The 25,264-nt window shown below is 38.7% G+C and overlaps 1 protein-coding gene across 1 annotated transcript; it reads left to right on the top strand.

Moving 5' to 3' along the window:
- Positions 1–1,698: 1,698 nt before the first annotated feature.
- ADNP2 (ADNP homeobox 2) lies at positions 1,699–24,877 on the top strand. The gene is made up of 4 exons (XM_026669953.2): positions 1,699–2,120; positions 6,994–7,111; positions 18,622–18,711; positions 19,603–24,877. The coding sequence occupies exons 2-4, from the start codon at positions 7,004–7,006 to the stop codon at positions 22,531–22,533; spliced, it is 3,129 nt and encodes a 1,042-aa protein (XP_026525738.1). The 5' UTR covers positions 1,699–2,120; positions 6,994–7,003; the 3' UTR covers positions 22,534–24,877.
- The last annotated feature ends 387 nt before the right edge of the window (positions 24,878–25,264 follow it).

Raw genomic sequence — 25,264 nt, 5'->3', positions numbered from 1 at the left:
GGAATCTTGACGGAAGGCTATCCAAGTATAGCTGTAGTTGGCTCTCTGGCCTAAACTAGTCCAAGTACTTCATGCCACAGAAAAGAATTAAGTTTCTAAAGACACAGATCTAGGAGTACTTTCAAATGGTAATACCCTCTTAGGAAAAGCAATCCAGACAGGAAAGCCATCCTTAAGTATGGTAATGCCATCAGCATTCTGAGGATGATCCATTCTAAATCTAAAGCACCAGTATTTTATGTAGTTGGCAAAAACCAGACTGCAGAATAGATAAGTATGGAGAGTCTGAAGGATTATTTCAGAAAGGTTATCTCCTCAATAAAATTTTAACAAATCTATCAAGAGAAGAAAAACTGAAAAGTTGTACACTTGTTCTTGACCCATCTTTTGAACATCTTGAACAATGATAATGAAGACAGCCAAGAGGTCTAAAAAGTTTTTTGAAAAAAAAAACCACAAGATAACAAAGTCTATACCACCAGTGATCATGTAGCTTGATCCTAGGCTCCTTCAAAATTATTTTTCATGTTCACATATCTACACTTTATTTAAAATTGCATCTCAGAATCTGAACTACAATATGCTTGAAATATTTTCTTTAAAGTATGGAACTGCACCTACTTGGACTAACTCCGCACCAGTGAAAACACTCTTGATTGGAGGTAGGATGGAAAATAATATTCTATGTAATACTGCACCTGGACGTACAGTATTTAATGCTTTACCTAAAAGAAATTATACTTTTAGAGTGGGCAGCTACAAGTCTAAATAAAATTAATAATAATCATAGCTGGATTTGTAAATTTGTTTTATGTTACATTCAACAAGTAAAAGCAATGGTTTGAGATTAAATGGAAAATGGAATTTCACATTATGCAATTTGGATTTATTTTAATTAATTATTGATTCTTTGGATAGACCTCCAAGAGCAAAGTCATACAATTGCAATTTCTTGAGCAAGAGATTGATTTACAATTGAGATTCTCCATGAAAGTTATCTGTGATGGTATTGGCTTGCTTTCATCATCCATCACAGGGCGGAAAGTAAAACCTGTCATCCATTTTTCAACATGATTTGAAATAATCTTAAGTACATTGAACACGACATTACGATGGCTTTAGCCTTCTTGCTCTTTGAGGGAAACTTGAAGGATTGCATACTGGGTCATCTTTTCAAAGCAATATATGAGTTTCTGTAGAATGGGCACCTAGTGAAAAAGGGGCTGCTTTGTCCTAAGGAAAACAACAGCATCTTGACAAGGATGGATTTCATTGGTTGTTGGGTATGAAGGGGCTTTTTCAAGAATACACTGATGCAAATAAACCTTCCACAACATTCTCTGAGCATGAACAAGAGCATTGCTGCATGACCACGTGACAGAACCACATGGGATGACGTCATCGCGCCACACCCTCGGTGATGACGTCACAACACACAATCACGTTGTTTTTTTCACTTTTGGGGGATGAAAAAGTGCCCAAGTAAAGTGAGGGAAAGTTGAGGTTACAGGTAAGCAAGTGGGAGGTCCCTCTGAAGGAGTTCACCACGATCCCCCAAGGCTCCCCTATGAACCCTACCTTCCCTCCAGGGTTGATGCTGATGGAATTGACCAATGGGAGGCGTGGAACAAGCGTCTCCTTATTGGTCCACTGACTGATATGCAAATGAGAGGGAAACGTCACTTCCTGAGACCAATCGAGCGCCATTTTCCCTTTCTGGCTCTGGGAAGGAAGGAGGAGTAGCCGGAGGTGGGTGAATGGGAGCTGGTGGGCTCAGTGGTGGTGACGGGGGAAAGCCGGGTCCCATATTGCACGGCTGGCTGGACGCCGCCAAGGCAAGGATGCTGCACCGCCACCGGTGCCCGGATTGTTGAGGGGCTTGAGCGCGCGCTGCAGGGTCGACGCGAGGAGGCGGAGCCGGGCGGGGAAGGGCGGGGCGGCCGCTGACTGAGGGTCCGGAGGAGGAGGAGGAGGAAGGAGAAGGAGGAGAAGAAGAGGAAGGAGAAGGAGGAGGAGGAGCGGCGGCACCGGGCGAGGTTGCAACGCGTCCGCCCGCCTCGGGGAGTCGCCGTCGAGGAACGGAGCGGTCAGGCAGCGGACGCCCCTTGCAGCCGGGACGGGTAAGTGCAGCCCGAGAAAGCTGGACCCGAGCGCGCGCCCAGCGACGGAACCTCTTGGCCGCCTCGTTTTGCGCCCCGCCACCTTCTCGAGGCTCGGCCGGCAGCCCCAGAAGCCGGGGCTCCCCCTCGGGGCTTGCTCGCTGGAGGGAAAGGAGGCCCGCCCTGCAAGGCATCTGCGCCCCGGGGCTGCAAGTCGGGACTCGACCCGAACTCGTTTTTTGTTCACCTGAATCGGCCTGAAGCTTTTGGGTTGGTTTGGGAGGTGGTGGTGTTTTTTGTTTTTGTTTTTTCCTTTTTCTTCTTCTTCCCTCCACGCGTGGGAAGCCCGCTGCCGCCGGTATCGTTTCTGTGTCCCTTAAAGCAGAGCTCTCCGACCTTGGCAACTTTAAGCCTGGAGGACTCTTCCACTCACAGCTGGCTGGGGAATTCTGTGAGTGGAAGTCCTCCAGGCTTAAAATTGTCAAGGTTGGAGAGCCCTGGCTTAAAGCACGCCGGTAAACAGTCCTGACCTTTGGATTGGAGCTCCCGGTTTGGGGAAAGAAAACTCATCTTTCTACCTGCGAGGAGAAGAAACTAGTAAGGGGCTTCAGTGGGTTTTGGCTTCTAGGGATAGAACAAAATAACCTGCCTGTGCTGGTCATTCAAGTGGTTTCTTCTTCTTGATATTTTATATTTCAAATCCCAGAATTAGTGTAGGTATGTTCATGTGTCTGTGTGCTTGTATGTGTGTGTATAAACTATGCAAAGGTGACAAATGGACCTGCCTTGCCTATATACGACAGCTCTCATCTTTACATTTCCATGCATGAATGGACAACCACGTAGCTGCATTTCAGCCTACATTTCTGCCAAAATTATTCAAGTTTTAGAGTTGGGAACGTGTTCTTCACAACGGAATTTGTGGCAGTCAAAACATAATATATTCTGCAATTTTGTAAACTTGCAAAATCTAAGCCGACTTCCAAAACAAATAAGTCTCCTAAGCTGCAAGGCCTCCGGTATGGGAGAAAAAAAACATGGTCATGATGATTGGGGAGATAAATGTTGTTGTCCCACATACTTAGAGGGCAGCTGGCTGGGGAAAATTCTAGGTGACATTTAAGCCGTTCAGACAATTTAAACACATCAGATGAATAAAGTATAAGTGTGATGTCAGAGTAGATCAAGAATGTTGATCAGAAAGATTTCAAGATGTTCAAGAAAAGCCAGACAAACAGAAGCGCAGAGGAGGAAAAAGTGAGGTGAGAGCTGTTCCCAGGTTACCACATATGAGAGGTGGTTTTTGCAAGACAGGCGTACTCTTTTAAAACATGGTAATGTTGCCCTTATATATAAAATTGAGAGTTTAAAATTTCTTGGATTTAATTCAAGTACCATAAGCTCTTCAGTTCAGAGATGGGAAAATTGGATCCTCATTCCTATCTTTTATTACTGGTAGTTTTTGAGATTTTGAGCAAGGAAATATGACAATGATTGGGGCAGGAAGGCCTTAGGAGTTGAAGGCACTTAAGAACGTCTTCTGGAATGGCAAAGAGTTATAAGAATGATAAAACAAATATAATGGCTTAGGGCAGGGGTCCCCAACCACCGGTCCGCGGACCGGTCCCGGTCCGTGGAACAAGTCCTACCGGGCCGCCTACAAGTCCTGCTGGGCGCCGCCATCTTTTTGATGAAAAAGCTTCGGTGAGCTTTTCCGGTAGAAAGTCATTTCTACCCGGAAAAGCTCACTGGAATCTGGCTAACACCGCCATCTTTTTGATGAAAAAGTGCTTCCGTGAGGTCACCGGAAGCACTTTTTCATCAAAAAGATGGCGGCGCCAGCTAATGCCGGCACCGGCCACGCCATAAAAAGGTTGGGGATACCGGGCCGAGGCGTAAAAAGGTTGGGGATCACTGGCTTAGGGTATGTTATAGATTTATAACATATGGCCTAAGCCATTATTGTTGGTTTACAGAGATGCATTTGTGTTTCTGTCCAGAATTGTTCTTTTCATTAATCTTCAATTTTGAGGCAAAAACATTCGAAGAAGGGTTTGAAATTGAGCCTTTTCTGCTGAAGGACTAAGCAACTCTATATGGCTTATAGGTTTTGGAACTGTACCTAAAACAAGATGCTAGTTTCTCTCTGAACCTGCTCTTCCTTATGTTGTTATAATAGTTGAAATTATTTTATTCTTTTAGTGTTTCACTTAGAATTTATCTATGCTGTAATCTAGGCACTGTGTCTAGAGGCAGTCTGTAGCCTTAGTGGAGGAAATCTTGGCAGGTTGACATAGAGTACATGGAGCCAATTCATGCCCAAAGGATTCTCTAGGCATGAGCCCTGCCTGCCCTTTTCTTAAATGCATTACATGCATTCTAGCTTTGCACAACATTTTAGTGTCTTATCTATGTAAAAATGATAAATGATACATTTGTATTTTGACAAATCACTATTTTTTATCTCAGTAAGTCATTCTTATCACTGTTTACCAGTCTCTGACGTCAGATGGGAAGATTTTTGTAACCATTTGTTCATGCAGTTTTTCAGCTGTGTAATGTTTGAGGAGTTTCTTGCACATCCAGCCCATTTCAATTCACCTAACAGCATTTCAATGGGATTTAGATCAGGGCTTTAATTTGGTCATTACTCTATGGATTTATTGGAATATTTAGAGCCATTGCTATGTTGCAAAGTCCATTTTGGTTGCGCTTCAGTCTTCTGACAATTGGTTTCCCATTATCATCAAGCATCTTGTAGTTCAATGCAGAATTCATAGTTAATTCTATGATAATAAGCTGCCTAGGCTCTGATGCATCAAAGCATCCCCAAACCATAATATTTCCACCATCATGCTTTACAATTTATATCAGGATCTTCCAGTGAAATGCTATCTTTGGTTTTGGCCAAGCATATCTTCTGGTACTGTGGCAAGAGTACTTTTATCTTTGTTTCATCTATCCAGAATCCTTTGTTCAGAAGTCCTGGTCTTTGCGTAGGTGTTCATGAACAAACTTTAGTCTTGTTCTGATGTTCTTTCTGACACTCCTTCCACATGAAGGATAATTTGGGTAATTTCTGCTCATGATAGGATCCTGCACTTTGTTGTCAATAATGGAAAAGCAACCTGTAAGTAATGTGATGAAATTCTGGGGTTCTTAGAGCCTTCTTTCAGCGTCTTGTTTTCTATTCTTGCTGAGATGCTTGGCCTGGATCAGTTGGCAGTTGTTCAAAATCTCCACTTGTAGATAATATTCCAGACAGTGGAATGATTGATGTCCAATAGTTTGGCAATCTTTTAGAATTCCTTCCAAGAGACATATGCATCTGTTCTTTCTGAAGGACTTAGAGAAACTCTTTTAATCTAGGCATGGTGATACTTGGTGCTTTAGCAACAAAGAGCAAATCAAACTAAATGTCTGATGTTTTAAGAAGACACGTTCCTCCTAAATCCTGTCTAATAATCTTCAAATCATTTGCACTTGATTCTAGATTCATCTGATTCTAATTTTAGATATCCGAGGTGGTGATAAATATGAGGAAGTACTTTTTCCACATGCAGACTTTACATTTATCTTTATTTAAATCACTGAGTGGGCTACAAAATATAAATGGCACTTGATATTCATTACATTGTATCCCTTTTATCTTCATTGTTAAAATGAAGATCAAATATGTTAAAAAGGTCAAAAAATTCAATGTGGTTATGCCTACTTTTTCCACAAGTCTGTAATTTTAAATTACTGACATGATTAAAGTGTACTGCAAAGATGACAAAATATCACCAAGTGTCCCCAAGTTGATCAGGTACAATAAATATGTCTTTGCCTGGGGCAACAGAACAATGCATGTTTACATTATAATAGCCTAATATATGAAAGAGAATGAAATGAAGGAGATGCCAATTCTAGATACTGTCGGCAAGCTGTCCTCAATTCTTCCTGCTTGTTTTTGCTTTGTACCTCTAGGGAAACAGATGGTTCACTGCAAATTGATAACATGGTTTACTGTTGTTCTGTATATGCTTAAGTTCTTAATAAGCTTTGTGAGTAGTTAAAACCATTGATAGAATCATCTTTGATACCCTTAAGGATATACCAATTTTGACTAACCATAAGGTAAAGATTCTCTTGCACATGCATGCTAGTCGTTTCCGGCTCTAGGGGGCGGTGCTCATCTCTGCTTCTAAGCCGAAGAGCCAGCGCTGTCCTAAGATGTCTCCATGGTCATGGCCAGCATGATGAAACGCCAAAGGTGCACGGAGCACTGTTATCTTCCCACCAAAATGGTCCCTATTTTTGTCCTTGCATTTTTTTTACTGCTTGTTGGCAGAAGCTGGGACAAGTAACAGAAGCTCACTCCATTACGCAGTGCTAGGGATTCGAACTGCTGACCTTCTGATCGACAAGCTCAGTGTCTTAGCCACTAAGCCACCGTGTCCCTGACTAACCATAGTTGCTAGCAAATTTTGGTGATTTTCATAACACTGAATTTGATAGATTTACTGCTATATCTGAGTTAGACGTGGGGTGAAATATTCTCTGATATTTTTGATATACAGAACAACCATGGACATGAATGTCCTCTACTATTGAAATTCCAGGTATGCTAATTCACTGCTGTCTGGATTGGTTCCATGATAGGCTCCATTTCAAAAACATTTTCACTTCTTGAGTTCCCTTGTTTATGTTTACATTATAGCAAGGCCTTCTTTCCAAGAAAGAAATTAGACTGTAGCAGTCATTTAAGACAAAATTGTGTATTCTTCAATTCTCATATCTTATAATTGTTCTGGACATTACATAGCTTCCTGCCAAAGTTTATCTTTACAGATATAACACATGTGAAGTTATATTGAGAAATGTACCTCTGCTTTGTGTCTTTGTCTTTCAGGCTTTTTGACATGTTTCAAATTCCTGTGCAAAATCTTGATAATATAAGACGATCTCGGAAGAAAGTGAAGGGTATTCTTGTGGATATTGGACTTGACAGCTGTCAAGAGTTACTCCAGGTAAAGAAGAAAACTTTTGAAAATTAGAAGGCCCTTTATGATTGCATACATAAAATTTTGTGGCTATTCTGAAATGATCTCATGAGACCCAAAATGTGGGGAAATGTTTTGAAATGAGTCTTTGTCTTGGAAAAACTAAAAAAGTAGAATCCTGTAGTTCAGATGATAGGATTTTCAAACATTGCAATACTGTGACACTGTAAAATAATAAATGAGTTTGTACAAGAATGCCCATGAATAAAATTAGTAATTTGATTGAAATTAGGATAGGTCAAGAAATATATCATTAACTTTTAATGATTAATTTTAATTTACAGTATATGTCAAAATTCTCTCATAAATTAAAGCCATGCTTTAATGGGAAGGGTAACATTTATATAGTTATTTTTACTTTTATATAAAAGAGTTACTTTTATATAGTTCCTGAAATATGGATTTCATTTTATATAGGCATTTTTATTTATCAAAATCAAGGCATTTCCTTTCCTCTAATAGTTTCTTAAACTATAAACTTTATTCTTTAAATGCTACAATTTGCACTGGGATGTTCTAAATCAGGGGAATCTTTGCAGCTTGGCTACCTGGCTGGAGGCGTGAGGGAAAATGTGAGTGGTGGGCCAGTGCGCATATGCACAATTGCCCACTGGCCCGCTGCTTGTGCAAGTTGAGCTGCGTGTGCACACGCACATTCTGGCCAGCCACTCATGTGGCCCAATTCCAAATAGGTCACAGTCCAGTAGTGAACTGTGGCCCAGGGGCAATAGTTTTTTGTGCCTATCTAATGAACGAATTAATCCACATTGAGATAGTCTTTTTCCCTTTCTGTTATTCCTTCTGGTCACGTGGTCAGAGTTTGGTATAGAAGCACTATTTCCTCTGGTCATAGTCTTCCTTTTGAAACACAAAGATTGCTTAGACTTTATATAGAGTTCTGGAACTGTTACCTTTGCATTTGTTTTTTTCTCAAACTGATAACTCTGCTTGGAAAGGAGAAGAAAAAAGGAGTCTTTAGTGACTCTCCGTCCAGTGACTCCACTTAAAGAAAGGCTGCCATATAGAATCTTGCATAGGATAATGCAGAAACGAGAGGCTAACATAATATGTATGCATATTACAAATTAAAATATTAATGCATATTAAAATGATACCAAAAAGTCATTTGTGTGCCAGTTCTAAGCTTTAAGTCTGTTAAGCCTGGATTCCCCAACGGGTGTTAAGGAAAACAAACTAAACAGAACGTGCAGCGAAGTCAGATAGGAAGACAGGTAAATGTGTGAGATAAGTTTTCTAGTTAACACGCAGTAAAAATACAGATACGCTTGTGCTATCAAAAATATAGTTTATTCCATTTAAGAATTATAGCATAGTCAAATATAAACAGTCCATTAGTCATATATCATTTCAGTCAAGTCTTGTCGGGGATATTCTATTTGCAAAGTCCGTGTTGAATAGCCAATGTCAGTACACTTACAATAAATCAGTCCAATCTTTATTTTCTCTCCGTTGAGAAATATCAACACTCCTACAAGAACGTAGTCATCAATCCATCCAGTAATTAGGGATCAGTAAGCCAGAGAGAGAGAGAGCTGCATTTGCCTCGCTTCATATATAGTGCTTTTACAACCACACCCTTAATTACATTCCTGCAGTTAAAGTTACACACACTTTAACTAACAAACCATGATACCATATTTATTATTTTTACCCAAACCAGTTAGGGTAAACAATGTTATCCCTAACATTCTCCCCTTTTGGGTAATAATAATAAATATTACAATAATATAACCATTTACACCTTTAAATCATAATTGTTACAACTCTCTTTAAATTTTACAACACCTTGAGCTTTTGTAAACTGGTCTGCAATGTTTTCTTCCGTCATGCAGTACTCAAGTTTAATTAGACCATTTTTAACAGATTCTCTAACATTTAAGTATCTTAAATCAGTATGCTTTGATCTAGTCTTTACAGCAATATTAGTAGCTAATTGTATAGCTGCCTGGTTGTCCTCGTACACAATAATAGAATCTTTAACAGTTATACCCATGTCTAATAATAACTGTTTGTACAGAATTAAGTCAGTGCATAGTAATGACAGACATGAAAATTCTGCTTCCATCGTTGACAAGCTAATATGCTGTTGTCTGATTGACCTCCACCCTATTAGAGTCTTACCAAATAATATAGCCATCCCAGATGTTGATTTTCTAGTGTTTTATGTCAGTTGCAAAACTTGCATCTGCATAGGCACTAAGATTCAAATCACCTTTTGGCTCTAGATACAATGCATGATGCATTGTTCCTTTGAGATATCTTAAAATTCTCTTTAATGCTTGCCAATGACATTGATATGGATCATTATTATATCGTGCCAGCTGATTAATACTATAAGCTATATCTGGCCTTGACCAATTGCTTATATATGATAAGCTACCAATCAAAGATTGATATATGGTCTTATCAAATTTGGGACTTTGAGCATCATTTTTGCAAATTTCCTGACTCATTGGAGTCTTTGCAGGCTTACAAAGTTCCATTTTATACAATTTAATTAATTGGCAAATTTTATCTTCTTGAGATATCTTAAATCCTTTTGTGGTTTTGTTAATTGTCAATCCTAGGTACTTTTTAATTTCACCTAAATGCTTTAATTTTATCCTTTTGGCTAATAATGAAATAATCTCAGTAGCTTCATTATTGGTCTTAGTAATCAAAGCAATATCATCTGTAAATAATAACAATAATGACACCGTTCCATTATTTTCTCTTTTAAACATACATGGATCTGCTAAACCAGATTTAAACCCTATATTGTTTAATTCTTTCACAATATATTGGTTCCATTCATAGCCAGATTGTTTCAATCCATATAAACTCTTCTTGAGTTTCCAACAATCATTGCTATTTACTTTATTATCATTTATTCCAACTGGTTTTTTCAAATATATTGTATGCTGCAATGGTGCATGCAGATATGCAGTTTCTCCGTCTAAATGGTTAACTATATAATTATTCTTAGCTGCCCACACTAAAGCTGCTCTTAAAGTTGTAGCCTTAAGATTTGGTGCAAATACCTCATCATAATCAAATACATTTTGATTAAATCCTTGTGCTACTAATCTAGCTTTATAAGTTACTTTCCCATTATTTCCAGTCTTTACTTTAAATATCCATTTGCACCCAATGGATCTTTCTCCTGGAGGTAATTTGGTTTCTTCATAAACCTTCATTTCCTTTAATGAATTTAACTCTTTTTCCATTGCCTTTTGCCAATTCTCCTGATCCTTAGCAGGATACATCTTAAGTTCATCTATGCTATTAGGAACTTTATTTACTTGGCAAACTATACTTGCCTGATATCTATCAGGTGGTCTAGTTATACGCGTTGTGCGTCTAGGTATAACAGGACTTACAGGTGGACTTTCCTTTATTTCCTGTTCTTGACTATCTATCTCTTCTTGATCAATTATTTCCTCTTGTTCTGATTCTATTTGCTCTTCGTGGACTTCTTCTTTAATTGGACTTTTCTTATAACTAGTCTTTTCTTTCTGCCTCTTATAAGGTTCTATAATAACATCATTATCTGAATCTTGCTCTAATCTATTCCATCCTATATGTTCTAGGAATTGTGCACTAGCACTGCAGTATACTCTAGATCAGGCTTGTCCAACCCGCGGCCCACGGGCCGCATGCGGCCCAGGTCGCCTTGTAATGCGACCCAGTGCCCATCCCAACCTTCTGGCAAGAGCCAGCGAGGAGGAGGAGGAGAGGCAGGCGCGAGGCAGGGCTAGGCGAGCGCCACGCCAAGGAGCAACAGAAAAGGCCTTTGCTGCTTCTGCCCCCGCTCCCCCCCACCCCGCCGCCACCGCTTCTGCCCCTGCCGCCAACCCCACCACTGCTGCCGCCGCTGCTTCTGCCGCCGCTTCTGCTGCCGCCGCCGCCCCCCCACCCCGCCGCTGCCGCTTCTGCCCCTGCCGTTGCTTCTGCTGCCGCCGCCCCGCCACTGCTGCTGCTTCTGCCACCGCCCGCCCCGCCGCTGCCGCTTCTGCCACCGCTTCTGCCACTGCCGCCCCCACCCTGCCGCTGCTGCTTCTGCCCCCGCAAAAAAAAAACCAGGTTGAGTGAAAAGGACAATCCTCCCGGATGAATTCAGTCAGATTTCTAGGCAAAACACAGTCCAGCGGCGTCTCATGCCCGCCGCGGCGATTGAGCCGCAGTCCTAGCCACACTTTGAGCTCAATTCCGACTGACATCCGCGGCGCTTCCTCCCCGAGCAAACCCCAATGCCTGCCCGCACGCGAGATGGCCAACACTGCGCGCTGCCTTCCTTGCAGGAAGCGGGCAAGGCAGGCGCGCAAGGGACGAGGTGGGGGGAAAGAGAGAGAGAGAAACCAGGCACGCCGAAGTCAAGAGCGAGCAGCTCCGAGGCGAGCAATCCAGGGAACCTGAGGCAAGCGCGAGCCTCGGATCCCGCACCAGACCAGCCTGACAACCCCCCTCCCTCCACGCCCCGCCAAGTCAGACCCAACGTCTCCTAGTCCCGAAGATTGCCTGCTTTTCCATCGCCGCCACCCAGCCCGGGAGATGACGGAGAGGGGCGGGGGGGGGAGAGGAGAAACAAAGCGCTCGGCTCCCTCTTCTCACTCACCCCGAGCTTCCTGCTGCAGATTTTCACATAGCCTTGCTTGACTATGTCGTTAAAGTTGGGGGCCATGGCCAGAACCAGCTTACCCCGCCGTCGCCTCTTCTGCTGCCACCGCCGCCCCCCCACCCCGCCGCTGCCGCTTCTGCCCCCGCCGCCGCTTCTGCCCTCGCTGCCCCCGCTTCTGCCCGCCGCCGCTTCTGCCCTCGCCGCCACCGCCGCCCCCCCACCTCTGCCCCCCCCACCCTGCCACCGCCCCCCCCAACCTGGCAAAATAAATAATAATTTTTATAAATAATAATTTTTATAAACAATAAATAATTTTAATAAATAATTAATAATAAATAATAAAAATAATTTATAATTTATTATATAATTTTATAATATAATTATTTTATAACAATTTATTATATGTGCAGCCCAAACCAAATTTTCATCTTCTAATGTGGCCCAGGGAAGGTGAAAGGTTGGACACCCCTGCTCTAGATGTACCTGGTTCCCAGAATCTATAAGATCTATGGTTTGCTTGATATCCAACAAAAATTAATCTTTTAGCTCTATGTTGTCCTTTGTGCCTGAGTTGTGTAGGGATATGCACCCATGCTGGTGCACCAAATGTGTGAATATAACTCAAATCAGGTTTCCTACCATGCCACAGAGTGAATGGTAATTCACCTGTTGTTGAATTAACAACATTGTTTAATATGTGATTACCACACATTATAGCTTCTCCCCACAAATTGTCAGGTAATCCAGAATCAGATAACATTGTTCTTCCCATTGATTGCAGTGTTTGACCTTGTCAAATGCATTATGTTGAGGCCTATATGGTGCAGACTTTTTATGTTGAATACCTGCCATTCTAAGTCTATTCTGGAATTTATTATTTGTAAATTCCGCACCATTATCTGTTATAAGAGTTACTAATTTCTTTTTAGTTTTTCTCTCTGCAAATTTTAACCAATTAAAGAAATTTGTATACGTTTCAGTTTTTCTCTTCATTAAAAAACAGAAACCATACCTAGAATAGTGGTCCATTATGCTTAATATGTATCTAGCACCACCTACACTTGGCTTTTTAGGACCTATTATATCGGCAAATACTACCTCTAAAGGCTCTTTGGTAGTAAATCCATCAACTCTATTTGCCGGTATAACTTTGCTTTTGTTTTGATTACAAGCAGAACATTGCAAATACTTATTACAAGGTTTTAAACTTATTCCTTTAGATAGTTGAACAGTTCTCTTAATCATTTTAAAATTTAAATGACCTAACCGTCTGTGTAACAAGTGAATACATTCATCATGAGGTTTCTTATTATCATAAACCGTGTTAGCCACCTCTAAACCATTATCATTTAACACATATAATTCACCTCTTAAAGTTGCAGTAATTTTCTTACCTTCTTTTTCAATTAAACAAGTATCTCCCTTAAAGGTAACTATGTATCCTAATCTAACCAACATTCTAACTGAAAGCAAATTAAATTTAAGTTGAGGTACATATAACATTTTTATGTTCTCATTTATACTAGAACAATGAGCAATACCTTCACCTTTTGCCTTAATTTTCCATCCGTTTGCCAGTGAGATATGCTGTGAACTCATGGACATTTTTACAATTTTTTTTTGTTATCATTTGTAATACAGTGGGACGCACCACTGTCAACCACCCATAGATTATTTTTTACAACTCCATTACTTATACATTGCTAACTCATAATTCTTATTTCTTCTTTGATGGCTTACAGCATTCTGGCTTGCATTCTGGCGCTTTGATTTCTTACAAAATCTTGCCAAATGTCCTCTCCCTCCACAATTAAAACACTTTTTAATTGCGTATGCAGTAGGAGATTCATTATTTTCGTTTTGAGGTTGCTCCCTCCTTAACTGATCTCTTTCAAGCCTTCTTCTGGCCTCTTCAATCAATCTGCCAATGATATCAGTTAAAGTTAGACTTTCTTTAGGCAATATTTCAAGGGAAGTTACGTAGTCATCATAACTTTCGTCTAATGAAGATAGAATTATGTAGACCTGGTGTAGTTCAGAGAAAATTAACTCTTTCTCATGAAGTTCTTGAAAAATGCTTTTCATAGTATTCAAATGACTCAGCATATCACCATTCTTTTGGAGATACGTGCGGAAAAGCTTCCGTGTTAGATTTATGTGAGCACCAACGTTATCTCTGACATAAATCCTCTTCAGTTTTTGCCAACACCCAACTGCTGTTTCCTCTCCGCGTATATGAACAAGTTGCTGATCAGTTAATGATAGTCCTATGATGCAAAGTGCTTGTTCATTTTTCTGTTTAAATTCTTCTATCTTTTGACTATCTTCCTCATCTTCAGGATCCCATTCTTCTACGTTTGGTGGGTTTTCAATTATGTTCCACAGACCTTCTCTTCGTAGAAGTAGACTACATTTCATAGACCATGAAACATAGTTTGTTCCATCCAACTTGGATATAAGGGACAAACTTTGTAGACTGACTTGTGCCATGTTTCAGTATATGGATATAAAACTATAATTGATAAAACACAGCTGTCTGTTTACTGTAACGTGTAACAACACAAAATCTCACTTTTTACATAAACCTGTTTTTATCCTAGTTAAACTGACTTTGCAGTCTCTCTGGGCCCATAACCAGTGTTAAGCCTGGATTCCCCAACGGGTGTTAAGGAAAACAAACTAAACAGAACGTGCAGCGAAGTCAGATAGGAAGACAGGTAAATGTGTGAGATAAGTTTTCTAGTTAACACGCAGTAAAAATACAGATACGCTTGTGCTATCAAAAATATAGTTTATTCCGTTTAAGAATTATAGCATAGTCAAATATAAACAGTCCATATCATTTCAGTCAAGTCTTGTCGGGGATATTCTATTTGCAAAGTCCGTGTTGAATAGCCAATGTCAGTACACTTACAATAAATCAGTCCAATCTTTATTTTCTCTCCGTTGAGAAATATCAACACTCCTACAAGAACGTAGTCATCAATCCATCCAGTAATTAGGGATCAGTAAGCCAGAGAGAGAGAGAGCTGCATTTGCCTCGCTTCATATATAGTGCTTTTACAACCACACCCTTAATTACATTCCTGCAGTTAAAGTTACACACACTTTAACTAACAAACCATGATACCATATTTATTATTTTTACCCAAACCAGTTAGGGTAAACAATGTCATCCCTAACAATCATGTGCTGTTTTCCCTTTGGAGCTGGCACAAATAATGATATTGGATAACATAATTGTATGATAGAGCCAATTTTGTGTAGTGGCTAAGGCACCAGTCTAGAAACAAGGAGACTGTGAGTTCTAGTCTTTCCTTTACCATGAAAGCCAACTGAATGACATTTGGCCAGTCAGTCACTCTCTCAGCCCAGCCCACCTTGCAGGGTTGTTGGCAAAATAGGAGGAGGGAGGAGGATTAGGTATGGCTGTCACCTTGAGTTACTTATAAATTAATAAAGGCAGGATAAAAATCAAATAAATAAATATTGAAAAAGTCCCAAATCAGTAGTGGAGTCCTAGTAGATTCTTTCAAGACAGAATCCTCTCTTACAAACTGGGTTTGAATGGTATTGTCTCCCTTCCTGGAAGAAAACTGCCCATTTCATTTGCACAGCAAAGATTTGTCTATGCTACTATTTTGAGTTGTGAGCAATAGATACATCATGAGATGCAGTAGACTATAATTAAAGCTTTGGCTAGAGTCATAGCATCCTAGACAAGTTTGGCAAGTGTGGGAAAATCAGAAGTCCAGGAGATTCAAACAAACATAAAGATTTACTGCAAGTTTATGCTATTTTTGAATGGCTGTTTCCTGTAATATCGTAGGCATATCCTTTGTTAATTAATTACATTTTGTAATCCATGAGCAGTAGAGATCATGAAGGTGGTTAGATTTCTCTTTTGTAATATAATTTGAGATTATTTGTACTGTTATCAAATTTAATCATTTTCCCTACTTCAGGTGCCTTTTTTCTCCTTGGGCCAATATTCTATGATTTTTGTTGCCTGTATTCTACCTCATTGGTAGCAGAATAGCACTTGGGTAGTGCACCCTGAAGATCAGAAAGGGCGAGGAACAGGCAGGATATCTTCAGCCAGATCATTCAAACTGAGAATGATCTCTGCAATGTTTTTTGCTTACTTGAATGTATAGATGACCATTCTAAAAATCAAACTTACATATAGGTAAACATATCACTATTGTTCTGCCTTTATTGCTAACTATTTCTGATGGTGTAAAGGTATTCAGTATTTTACTTCCATAATTTAATTTTTTTTCGCATGTGGCAATAGTTTTTCAAAAAGTTCAACGAAATACCCTTTTCTTGGAGTTAATACAAGTAGTCCTCAGTTAACAATGGCGATTGCAATGCATTTGTAAACATGATGTTATGTGATCACATTTCTTAGCAAAGGCAATGCCATTACCATCAAGAGCTGTAGTGGTGCAGTGATTAGAAAGTAATACTGCAGGCTACTTCTCCTGACTGCTGGCTGACTGCAATTTGGCAGTTCAAATCTCACCAGGCTCAAAGTTGACTCAGCCTTCCATCTTTCCGAGGTGGGTAAAATGAGGAGCCAGATTGTTGGGGGCAATATGCTGACTCTGTAGACTGCTTAGAGAGGGCTGTAAAAGCACTGTGAAGTGGTATATAAGTCTTAAGTGCTATTGCTATCAATAAGCAAGCACCTTGACTTCTGACTTCCTGTTGGTTTTCCCACTGACTTTGTTCATGGGAAGCCAGTAGGGAACTTTGGAAATTACAATCATGGGAACACTTTGATGGCTGGAATTCTGAGGAATGGATCGTAAGTACTATTCTTTCAGAGGTCTCACAAGTTTGAATAGTCACTGAGCAATTGGTTGTTAAATGAGGACTACCTGTATGGGTCTTCTAAGGAAAAAAATACATACTTTAAAAAACAAACAAACTACTTTTAAAAATAAATTTAACTATTTGGCCTATACTCCTTGACTACAGTATTTGTCTAGTAGAAGTCCAAATTAAAAAACTGAACAAATATTATTTTAGGTTTTGATAGTTTTTATGGCTTAAACATATTTTAATATTGCAGTTATAATGAGTATATGAATACGGATTACTTGAATACATCTATGTAAAAATAGTCTTAAAATATAGTTTATATCTTAAAATCAAGGCAAATAAAATAAAATTTATAAGCTTCCTCAATTTCATAAAGAAATCCTTCCCAGATGAATAAAACACCAAACCAATTGTAATATCTCAGCTAAGTATAGATATTTAAATCTCTGAAGAGATCTGTTTTGGTTGTTTTTATATTGCATTTATATATTGATTTTCCTGTATAAGCTCACAGTATTACATATGATTCTCTCCTTTCCTGATTTGATTCTTGATTCTCAATAACCCTGTGAGATAGCATTTGAAATAAATATGCATTTTAGCTGAAGAAAATATATTCTGTGTTTAATATAACTTATCATAGGTTTCTAATATTGATGAGAAATCTTAAATATTGAATGCATGGTTGAATTAATCCTTCATCGAGTTTAGTTTTACTGTACATTTAGAATTGATAACAGGAAAAAACACATTGAATATATGGAAGAATGTGCCTCCTGAAGCAACATTCCCGCAGAGATATGAATGATTCCCACTCTTCAAGTGTTTTTTAATTCCTCAAGACCTAGTTTTCTTCCCAGGACTGGGGCTTGGGTATTTTGAATCCCTGGTCAAATCTCTTGCGAATGTTGTTGATGTGGTTTTTGTCTGGACATTCGTATTTTATAAGTCATCTATTTGATTTATTCATATTTATTTATATTTTGTATTTCTAGACAGCCCATCTCCCTTAAATTTTAAATACTGCAAGTTGCTCTGAGTCCTTTTGAAGTTAGATGGCCTCAAACCCAATACATTTGATTGAATTTAAGCAGTGGGTTTTACTGTGGTTGGGTTTGATTATCACTCTAAATGTTTGAGAACATGGCTATAAAATTTACTTGTACTGGTACTTGTACTGTGTCCCTGCTTCATTCCCAAAACCATCAGAGGCGATTCTGTATCGGCACAGTTTTCATTCTTGCCATCTTCAAAAGATTCAATATTTTATTACTGTGACTGACCAGAATATATTTACCACAAACATTTAGTGCTATTAATGAGCCAGCAGCTGTCCATCCAACTGGGAAATGCAAAAAAACAACAGCATCCAACCAACTTCTCACTTAATCCCTTCCCTTCCTTTCTTGTTCTTTATTAATTTCAAAGGGAGGACAAAAGTACTAAGGAAAAATGCAACACCATTTCTTTGCTTAATGTAAAAAGCACGATAAGAGTCCCCTTCCATCTTGATTTCAAAAGGAGAGAGAAAACAGGGCAAGGTGAGAATTTTCCTTAGTAGGGGACTAAGTTATTGGGTGAGTAAACCCAGTGACTTCCAGATTTTCTTCCTGCTCTATAGCTGAGCCAGAAATTTTGGTATTGAAGATCTTTAGCATTGTGAAAATGTAAAGTGCTGAGCTTGGATTGGCACAAACCAGATAAAATTTCAAATGAGTGGGCCTACTTTAGCTGGCCAAAAGTCATTTAGGAAGATGAAAGCAGTTATGGTCAGGGTGGTAATACCAAGTAAGTGAGGCCATAATTCACCTTTTATTTGGAGTGGAATTGTCTTTTTTTATTAAAATAATAAAAGTCATATGTCATGCTTTTTGGTAAGTGTGATTTACTTGGGCTGTAGGATTTGAAAAAAAACATTTGGGTTATTACACTGAGCTTTAGAATCTCAGTTTAATTTTAAAGTAACTGCATTAAGTAACATTTTATTTTAGTTATGGGATATTTTCTTACCCATCTTGCTTTTTCTTAGACTCTGAAAAGTTTTGATCCAGGAGAAAAATATTTCTCTAGTACTTCATGGAATGATGTATCTCATTGGGACAATGTTGCTAAAAGAAAGGTATGTAATATAGTTATAATTTGCAGGTTTAAATCCATTCAGTTGTTTGAGCATGTCTTGTTGGATTTTTTTTAAAAAAACAATTTTGATTTGAACAGTTGGTTAAAAGTTGTATTATAAGACTTCCTTTAATTTCAAAACTAATGTTCTATAACAGGGGAAGATGTTCTGAAAATAGAATAAGAAATGTTGATTGTTTTGCATTTTGTCAGTTATCCTATTTCTCTCTTTCTCTCTTTGTACTTTTTTCATTAAATTGTTGGAAGTGATGCAGAATAAGTGGTTGCTTTTTCAGCATTTTGAAAGCAAGTTACTACAGCTGTCAATCAGAACTTCTTTGATAACTCAGTAATTAACTATATTGAATATATAATTGGCACTGGCAAATTTATTCCTCTACAGTTCCAGTAACAACTTTTTGATATTCTGCTTTAAATTTTTTGTCTTAATTTGATGGACCAAGATTTCCATTGATATATTCCTTTAATTTTCTTTTAACCATAGATGGTGATAGATATTTGACATTCATTTTGATAATTCTTGTGTAAACTGTATGACATAGAAGGGCATTGCTTCTTCCCTTTTTTTCCTTGTTTATTATTGTTCTTGGACTAAGAACAGAAGTAGAGTGCACGCTGTCCATTGTAGTAATTTTACTGATTAACGAACAGTAGCAAAAAGTTTAGATTTCACTTGGCTTGGTCCTCAGACTATTTGTATTATTATATTAATATTGTTTAAAACAGAGAAGAAAGCTACATTAGTATAATCTCCTGAAGAAGAGTTCATATCCAGTTAACAAGACTGGTGTTTTTTTGGTCCTGTGCATTGACCAGTTGATACATACATTTGGGAGTTCTACAAATGATGCCCTTTTTTCTTGTTTTTCAGAGATACAGAACAAATCCATATTGCTGCAGCTTGTGCAAATTTTCATCAAAATTTCTTAATTCTTTCAAAAATCACTTGACTCGCTACCATGAAGATGAAATGGATCAAGAGATAGTTGTTCCTTGTCCAGAATGTTCATTTGCTTCGCAGTCTAAGATAGTAGGAAAACACCTCCGAATGTTTCACTCCAAGAAGAAAATACAAAACTATAGTGTGAGTGGTGGTATGAGACAATTCCGGAATGATGCAGTAAACTTTGTATGCCAGAAATGTCAATTTAGTGACATGCTGTACTACAATACAAAGAAACATGTGTTGGTAAGCCATTTTCAAAATCTAATAAGCGCATATTTTGAAGAGAGGCCCGATGAAAGCGAAGAGAACTTTACTGACCACTATTGTAAAAAGTGTAATGCTTTTGCAAATAGCCGGGATTCTTTAATATATCACGTCTTAACATCTGAAGTACATAAAGATCTGGAGAACATATTGGGACGTGTAATTTCAGTTCAGCCTAAAAAAACAGGACAAACAAAGTCACTGCAGATTATCAATATTGCTCCCAAGCCGCCTACAACCGGTAATGTTTCACAACTGATTCCTACCTCTGTAGGATCAAATTCTACATCACGTTTTCAGCTTTCACTTCCATCAGTTAATCAGAATCAAAATATGGTGTCGACAAAAGCAGTTCATAATGTGGTTGCACCTTTGAATGTTTCAGGTAGCGCCAATAGTATGACAGCTTCGACTTCTGCTGACCAGTTACATATTGCCCTTCTTTCCGGTCCTCGCCCAGCAAATCAGAATAGTGTTGGTCTTCAGCCTGCAGTTTCCCAACCAGTCTTTGTTTCTCATCGTTTCCCCTTAAAACAGCCGGTAAGACCTAGAGTTTTTTGCCTAAATCAACCCACAGGAAACATAAGCAGAGCTGTTCCTCCAGGAGTCATTTCTTTCACTCGACCTATCAGGCCTTCTCTGCTTCCTGTAGGTAATCAATCAGTCAGAACTATCAGCAGTCCAATTATGCCAGGGCCTGGAGCTATTCCAGTTAACAGGCCTTCGTCACCTGGGATCCTTGCCGTAAATCAGCCTATTGGTAGTGGGCCTGGAGTTCTTCCAGTTCCCCAGACAATTACATCGGGAGTTCTTCGGTTTAACCATCCAGTCACACCAGGGGTTCTTCCTGTAAACCCATCTGCTGGACCTGGGATTGTGCAGTTTAATCAGCCTGTTACACCAGAGGTTCTTCCAGTTAATCAGTCTGTTAGACCTGGAGTGTCTCAGAATGCTACTTTACTTACCACTGGACCTGTGCTCCGACAATTAATTCCAACTGGCAAACAAGTTAATGGAATACCTACATACACTCTTGCACCAGTTTCTGTGACTTTGCCTGGGCCACCAGGTGGTGGGGCGGCAACTGTTCCACCGCCTCAGGTGCCTGTTCAGTTGATGCCATCTGTCCCAGTTGCCCAGCTTTCTCAGGGTCCTGCTACTGTACCATCCCCTGTCGCAGTAAGTTCTTCTACAAATACTCTTACCAAGACTTCTCCAACCAGTACTGCAATGAATCTAGTTCTCAAGCAGGCTAAGCAATGGAAGACTTGCCCTGTTTGTAGTGAGCTTTTCCCATCAAATGTCTATCAAGTGCACATGCAAGTGGCCCACAAATGTAGCACCTCTAAGACGGAGGTGACTCGTGAAATAGACAAAGTTGCTGTCTGTGCACCTTTTCTGAGGTGGCTAAAAGATAAGACAGTGAGATGTTTTTCTTGTAAATGCTTTCTAACTCAGGCAGAGCTTTTAAAACATATTTTTATCCATGGGTTAACTTGCCTTTTCTGCACCAGTATTTTCTATGATTTAAAAAGCCTTGTGACTCACACCCAATCTGTGCATAACGGAAAGAAGGAGCTGCACTCAGATTACAATGATAAAGGGTTTCAGCTTGCAAGTGATTCTGAAGGTCATCTAATATTCCCTCATTTTGACTTCAGTATAACTTCAAAAGAACTTTGTGAAAGAGAAGTACATCTTGTTGTACTTGCTGGTGTAAATTCAAGGACACTTATTCCTTTGTATATCAAACTGCAACAAGAGGATGCCGAAACGAGCAGAGAGAACAAGAAAGTTTCTACTTGCCCTTTTTGTTATGGTATTTTCACTAACACCGATGCTTATGAAATGCACTTGAAAGAGCGGCACCACATCATGCCAACTGTGCATACCATTTTGAAGACTCCTGCTTTTAAATGTATCCACTGCTGTGGAGTATACACTGGCAACATGACTCTAACAGCTATAGCTGTGCATCTGCTTCGATGCCGGAGTGCTCCTAAGGAGACCTCGCCAGCTATGAAGATGCAGGTTGACCTTGATGAGAAGCAGGATCTACCACTTATGAATGGGGAGAACCATGAGGATGCTTCTCTTTCAGCCAAGAGGAAACAGTCTGATCATCTTTATGCTGCTGCTGTTTCAGAAGACCAAAGCGACGAGGATCCGCCATTCTTCATTATAAATAACGGTACAGCCCAAATTCCAGTAAAGGAGGTGAATTGTGTGCCTTCAAAACGACAAAAGTCTGATCATAAAACTGAAACCAAGGGAGAGACTTCAGTTGAAGATCTTGATTTGTTGGTGTTGAATCCGAAGCCATTCCAACAAAGCTCAAATGAAGTCCAAAAAAGGTTTCTTGCAGATTATTTTCACAAGAAGCCATATCCCAGTAAAAAAGAACTAGAATTGCTGTCATCCATTCTATGTGCATGGAAAGTGGATGTTGCATCATTTTTTGGGAGAAAGAGATACTTCTGCCTAAAGGCAATAAAAAACTTTAAGCCATCCGTGCTTTTGGGCTTTAGTATGTCAGAACTTAAAAATGTAAAGCACAGTTTGAATTTAAAATGTGAATTGGAGGATGTATAATTTTTTTTCTAAAAAAAGTAATCCTGATATCAGGCAACCAAGGCTGCACATTACATCAGAAACTATTCCACTTAGTTTTTTTGTAATATTAAAATATTACTGTTCTTTGGTTACATTTGCATACAGTAGTAAATTAGAATTACAAAAAAGATATTATCATTCACAAGCGTTGTTACTTTGCCTGATCAGTCCTTAGTTCTGTCCATCACTAACATTGACTATAAGAAGAAATCAGCAAGAAAAAAAAGCTTAATGTCAAATTTAGACTCAAATTTAGACCTTGCTTTTGGCTCCCAAATCAGCTGACTTAGATGCCTACTTTGAATTATGGCTCATTAGATCTGTAACAGTCATGAATCTTAGTTTTGCCATATGAGAGGTTTTTTTGTAAGCACAGGTTACTGTAGTTATTGATTGGTGGATGGTACCAAGGTTGAGTCACGGCAATGTGCTGCTCCTGAATGATAAAACTAGATTATTTTTTTTTTTAGAATCATAGCTCACTATTTTGTGTGAACACAACACAATCAGTTCCGTGGGGGTGTATTTAGGAGTACCTGAAATTCTAGTTCCTTTTGTTCTGTTTTATTCCCTTGCTTATGATGTAGTTTTGTCCATGGGATTTTATACAATTGTGTAATAAATTTATAGTTTTTTTAAAAAAACAATTGTTTCTAAAAAAATAAAGTGTATACTTTTGGTAACATATCAAAATTGGTTAGATGATTATAACAGTGTAATATAATCATCTTTTCTGTTTAAAATTTAAGGTGCTTGGCTTTTAATATGACCTTATCACACTTAAAAATGTTCAAACTTGGCAGTTCATAGCCAGTACCAAATGCAAAAATACTGATATTAAAACACTTTATTTGCTCCTGTAGGTACAATGGTACACATGAGATAATTTCAAATGGTGTTTCTGAATTTCTCCTTAGTAAGAAATTCTAGGTTTTTGTAGATGTGCCATTGTTTTTCTGTATCCTTGGTTTCCAAGTATTGATAATGCATCTTGGATTAAATAAAGTTAGGAGCTACCTGTTCAATTAAGATGTATTTGTCTTCATCATATATCCCCCAAATATGCTATTATAATTCTTAATTATGCCATTCTTGCTGGATAACTCTGTGAGGTGAAGATGTCCAGGTTCAAAAAATTGATGTAGACTAAAATGGCTGTCGAGCTAATTTTATTTAATGCTATAGCTTGCTGCGAGCATTCTAGTTTGCCTTTTGTTCCAGAAAGGTATAGGTATTGCATTCATGACTGTTAATCCTTTGTACTGACAAATAGTCAAGAGCAATATTGGAAATAAGTTCTTGAACTTTGCTATATTGCTGAGAATATTATCTTGGAATATGGGATAAACGACAACTTCAGCAATCTAATGTGGGAATATGTTGCATTGTGACTGATAATACAATCTCTTGGATTATGATAATGGCAGTATGTGAAAGAATGCTTGCCATTTATAAGTTTAGGATTATTTTTCTTCAAAATGCAGTGGAAACTTTTCTGTCATAATGGTCAGTGGTTTGATACTACAAATAGATAATAGTTTTGTCTAGAATTATTCAAGAGATAAACCTGGTAGACATTTTAAAACAAAAGGCTAAGGCTGTAGCAGTTTTATTACTACTTTTTAAAATATGTTGGGGTTTGGATGATCGAACAGTTTCCAGGTCCAGAAGGCTAGTCTTTAGCTGCTAGAAAATAATTAGCTATTAATTTGAACAGCATAGCTTATTACTGCCCTATCAGAAAACATTTGGTGTGCAGAGTTTACAGTGCATTTTAGTTATTTAAAATGTTTCTTATGGCAAGACTTGTTTGATGAAACTGCATGTAAATAATTGCAATTTAAGCACTTGCATTGCAGGCTATTAGATTTCTATAAATGGCAGAGAATTGTAAGAGGATTTACTGTTTTGGTTTCTGTTCTTTCTCGAAGCCTCATTTTCTAGGAGTTATATCAAGGTAGAGATATTTAAATATAGTTTATTATCGCTGGAGAAACTGAAAGGTCACACCTGTACTAGCACTGATAATTATACAGCAGGAACTAAGGACTTGGAAGACCTGACCCCCAAAGGCAAGAATAGCTTTCCTGGCTCTCACTTCATTTTCCAGGGTTATTGAGAGAAATACTAGATTCTGAACTGAATAACATTGTCTAAACCTATACACTGTACAAAATAAAAGCACTGCAGCCAATTAAAGATAAGACAATTACCTGCTCTGGAAGATGGTAGACTCCAAGGTTAAACTGAGGGGAGTTTAAACTGCTATTTGGTCAAAATTTATACAATATATAGTTTTATTTTTTATAAAAGGATAAATACACTTACTGGGTGTCATTGCTATTGTTATTTTTAAAACTACTTCATAATTGTTTGATTTCTTTAACCAACATTGGAAACAGGAGTTCTGCTTTTGCTTAAGAGATTCCTGCATTTCATTTTAATTATTTGTATCCCACGTTATTATTTTTACAAATAACTCAAGGTGGCAAATATATCTAACATTCCTTCCTCCTCCTATTTTCCTCACATCAACTCCTCTGTGAATTGGGTTGAGAGAGACTGGCTGAAGGTCACCCAGCTGGCTTTCATGGTAAAGGCGGGATCAGAACTCATGGTCTCCTGCTTTCTAGCATGACAACTTAATCACCACCAAACTGGTGTTCATTTCTTTGCAAGTACTGGCTCACGGTTATGGAGGAGCAAAATT

This window comes from Notechis scutatus, chromosome 3, assembly GCF_049901735.1.
Source record: "Notechis scutatus isolate UNSWTSFEM ecotype Mainland chromosome 3, rNotScu1.2, whole genome shotgun sequence".
In the NCBI taxonomy this organism is placed as follows: domain Eukaryota; kingdom Metazoa; phylum Chordata; class Lepidosauria; order Squamata; family Elapidae; genus Notechis; species Notechis scutatus.
Note: the sequence above shows the minus strand (reverse complement) of the source record. Positions and strands in the feature narration are given on the sequence as shown.

Coding starts and splice junctions, on each gene's coding strand:
- ADNP2 (XM_026669953.2), top strand. CDS start 7,004: ATGTTTCAAATTCCTGTGCAAAATCTTGATAATATAAGACGATCTCGG. Junction 7,112..18,621: donor GCTGTCAAGAGTTACTCCAG/GTAAAGAAGAAA, acceptor GCTTTTTCTTAG/ACTCTGAAAAGTTTTGATCC. Junction 18,712..19,602: donor ACAATGTTGCTAAAAGAAAG/GTATGTAATATA, acceptor CTTGTTTTTCAG/AGATACAGAACAAATCCATA.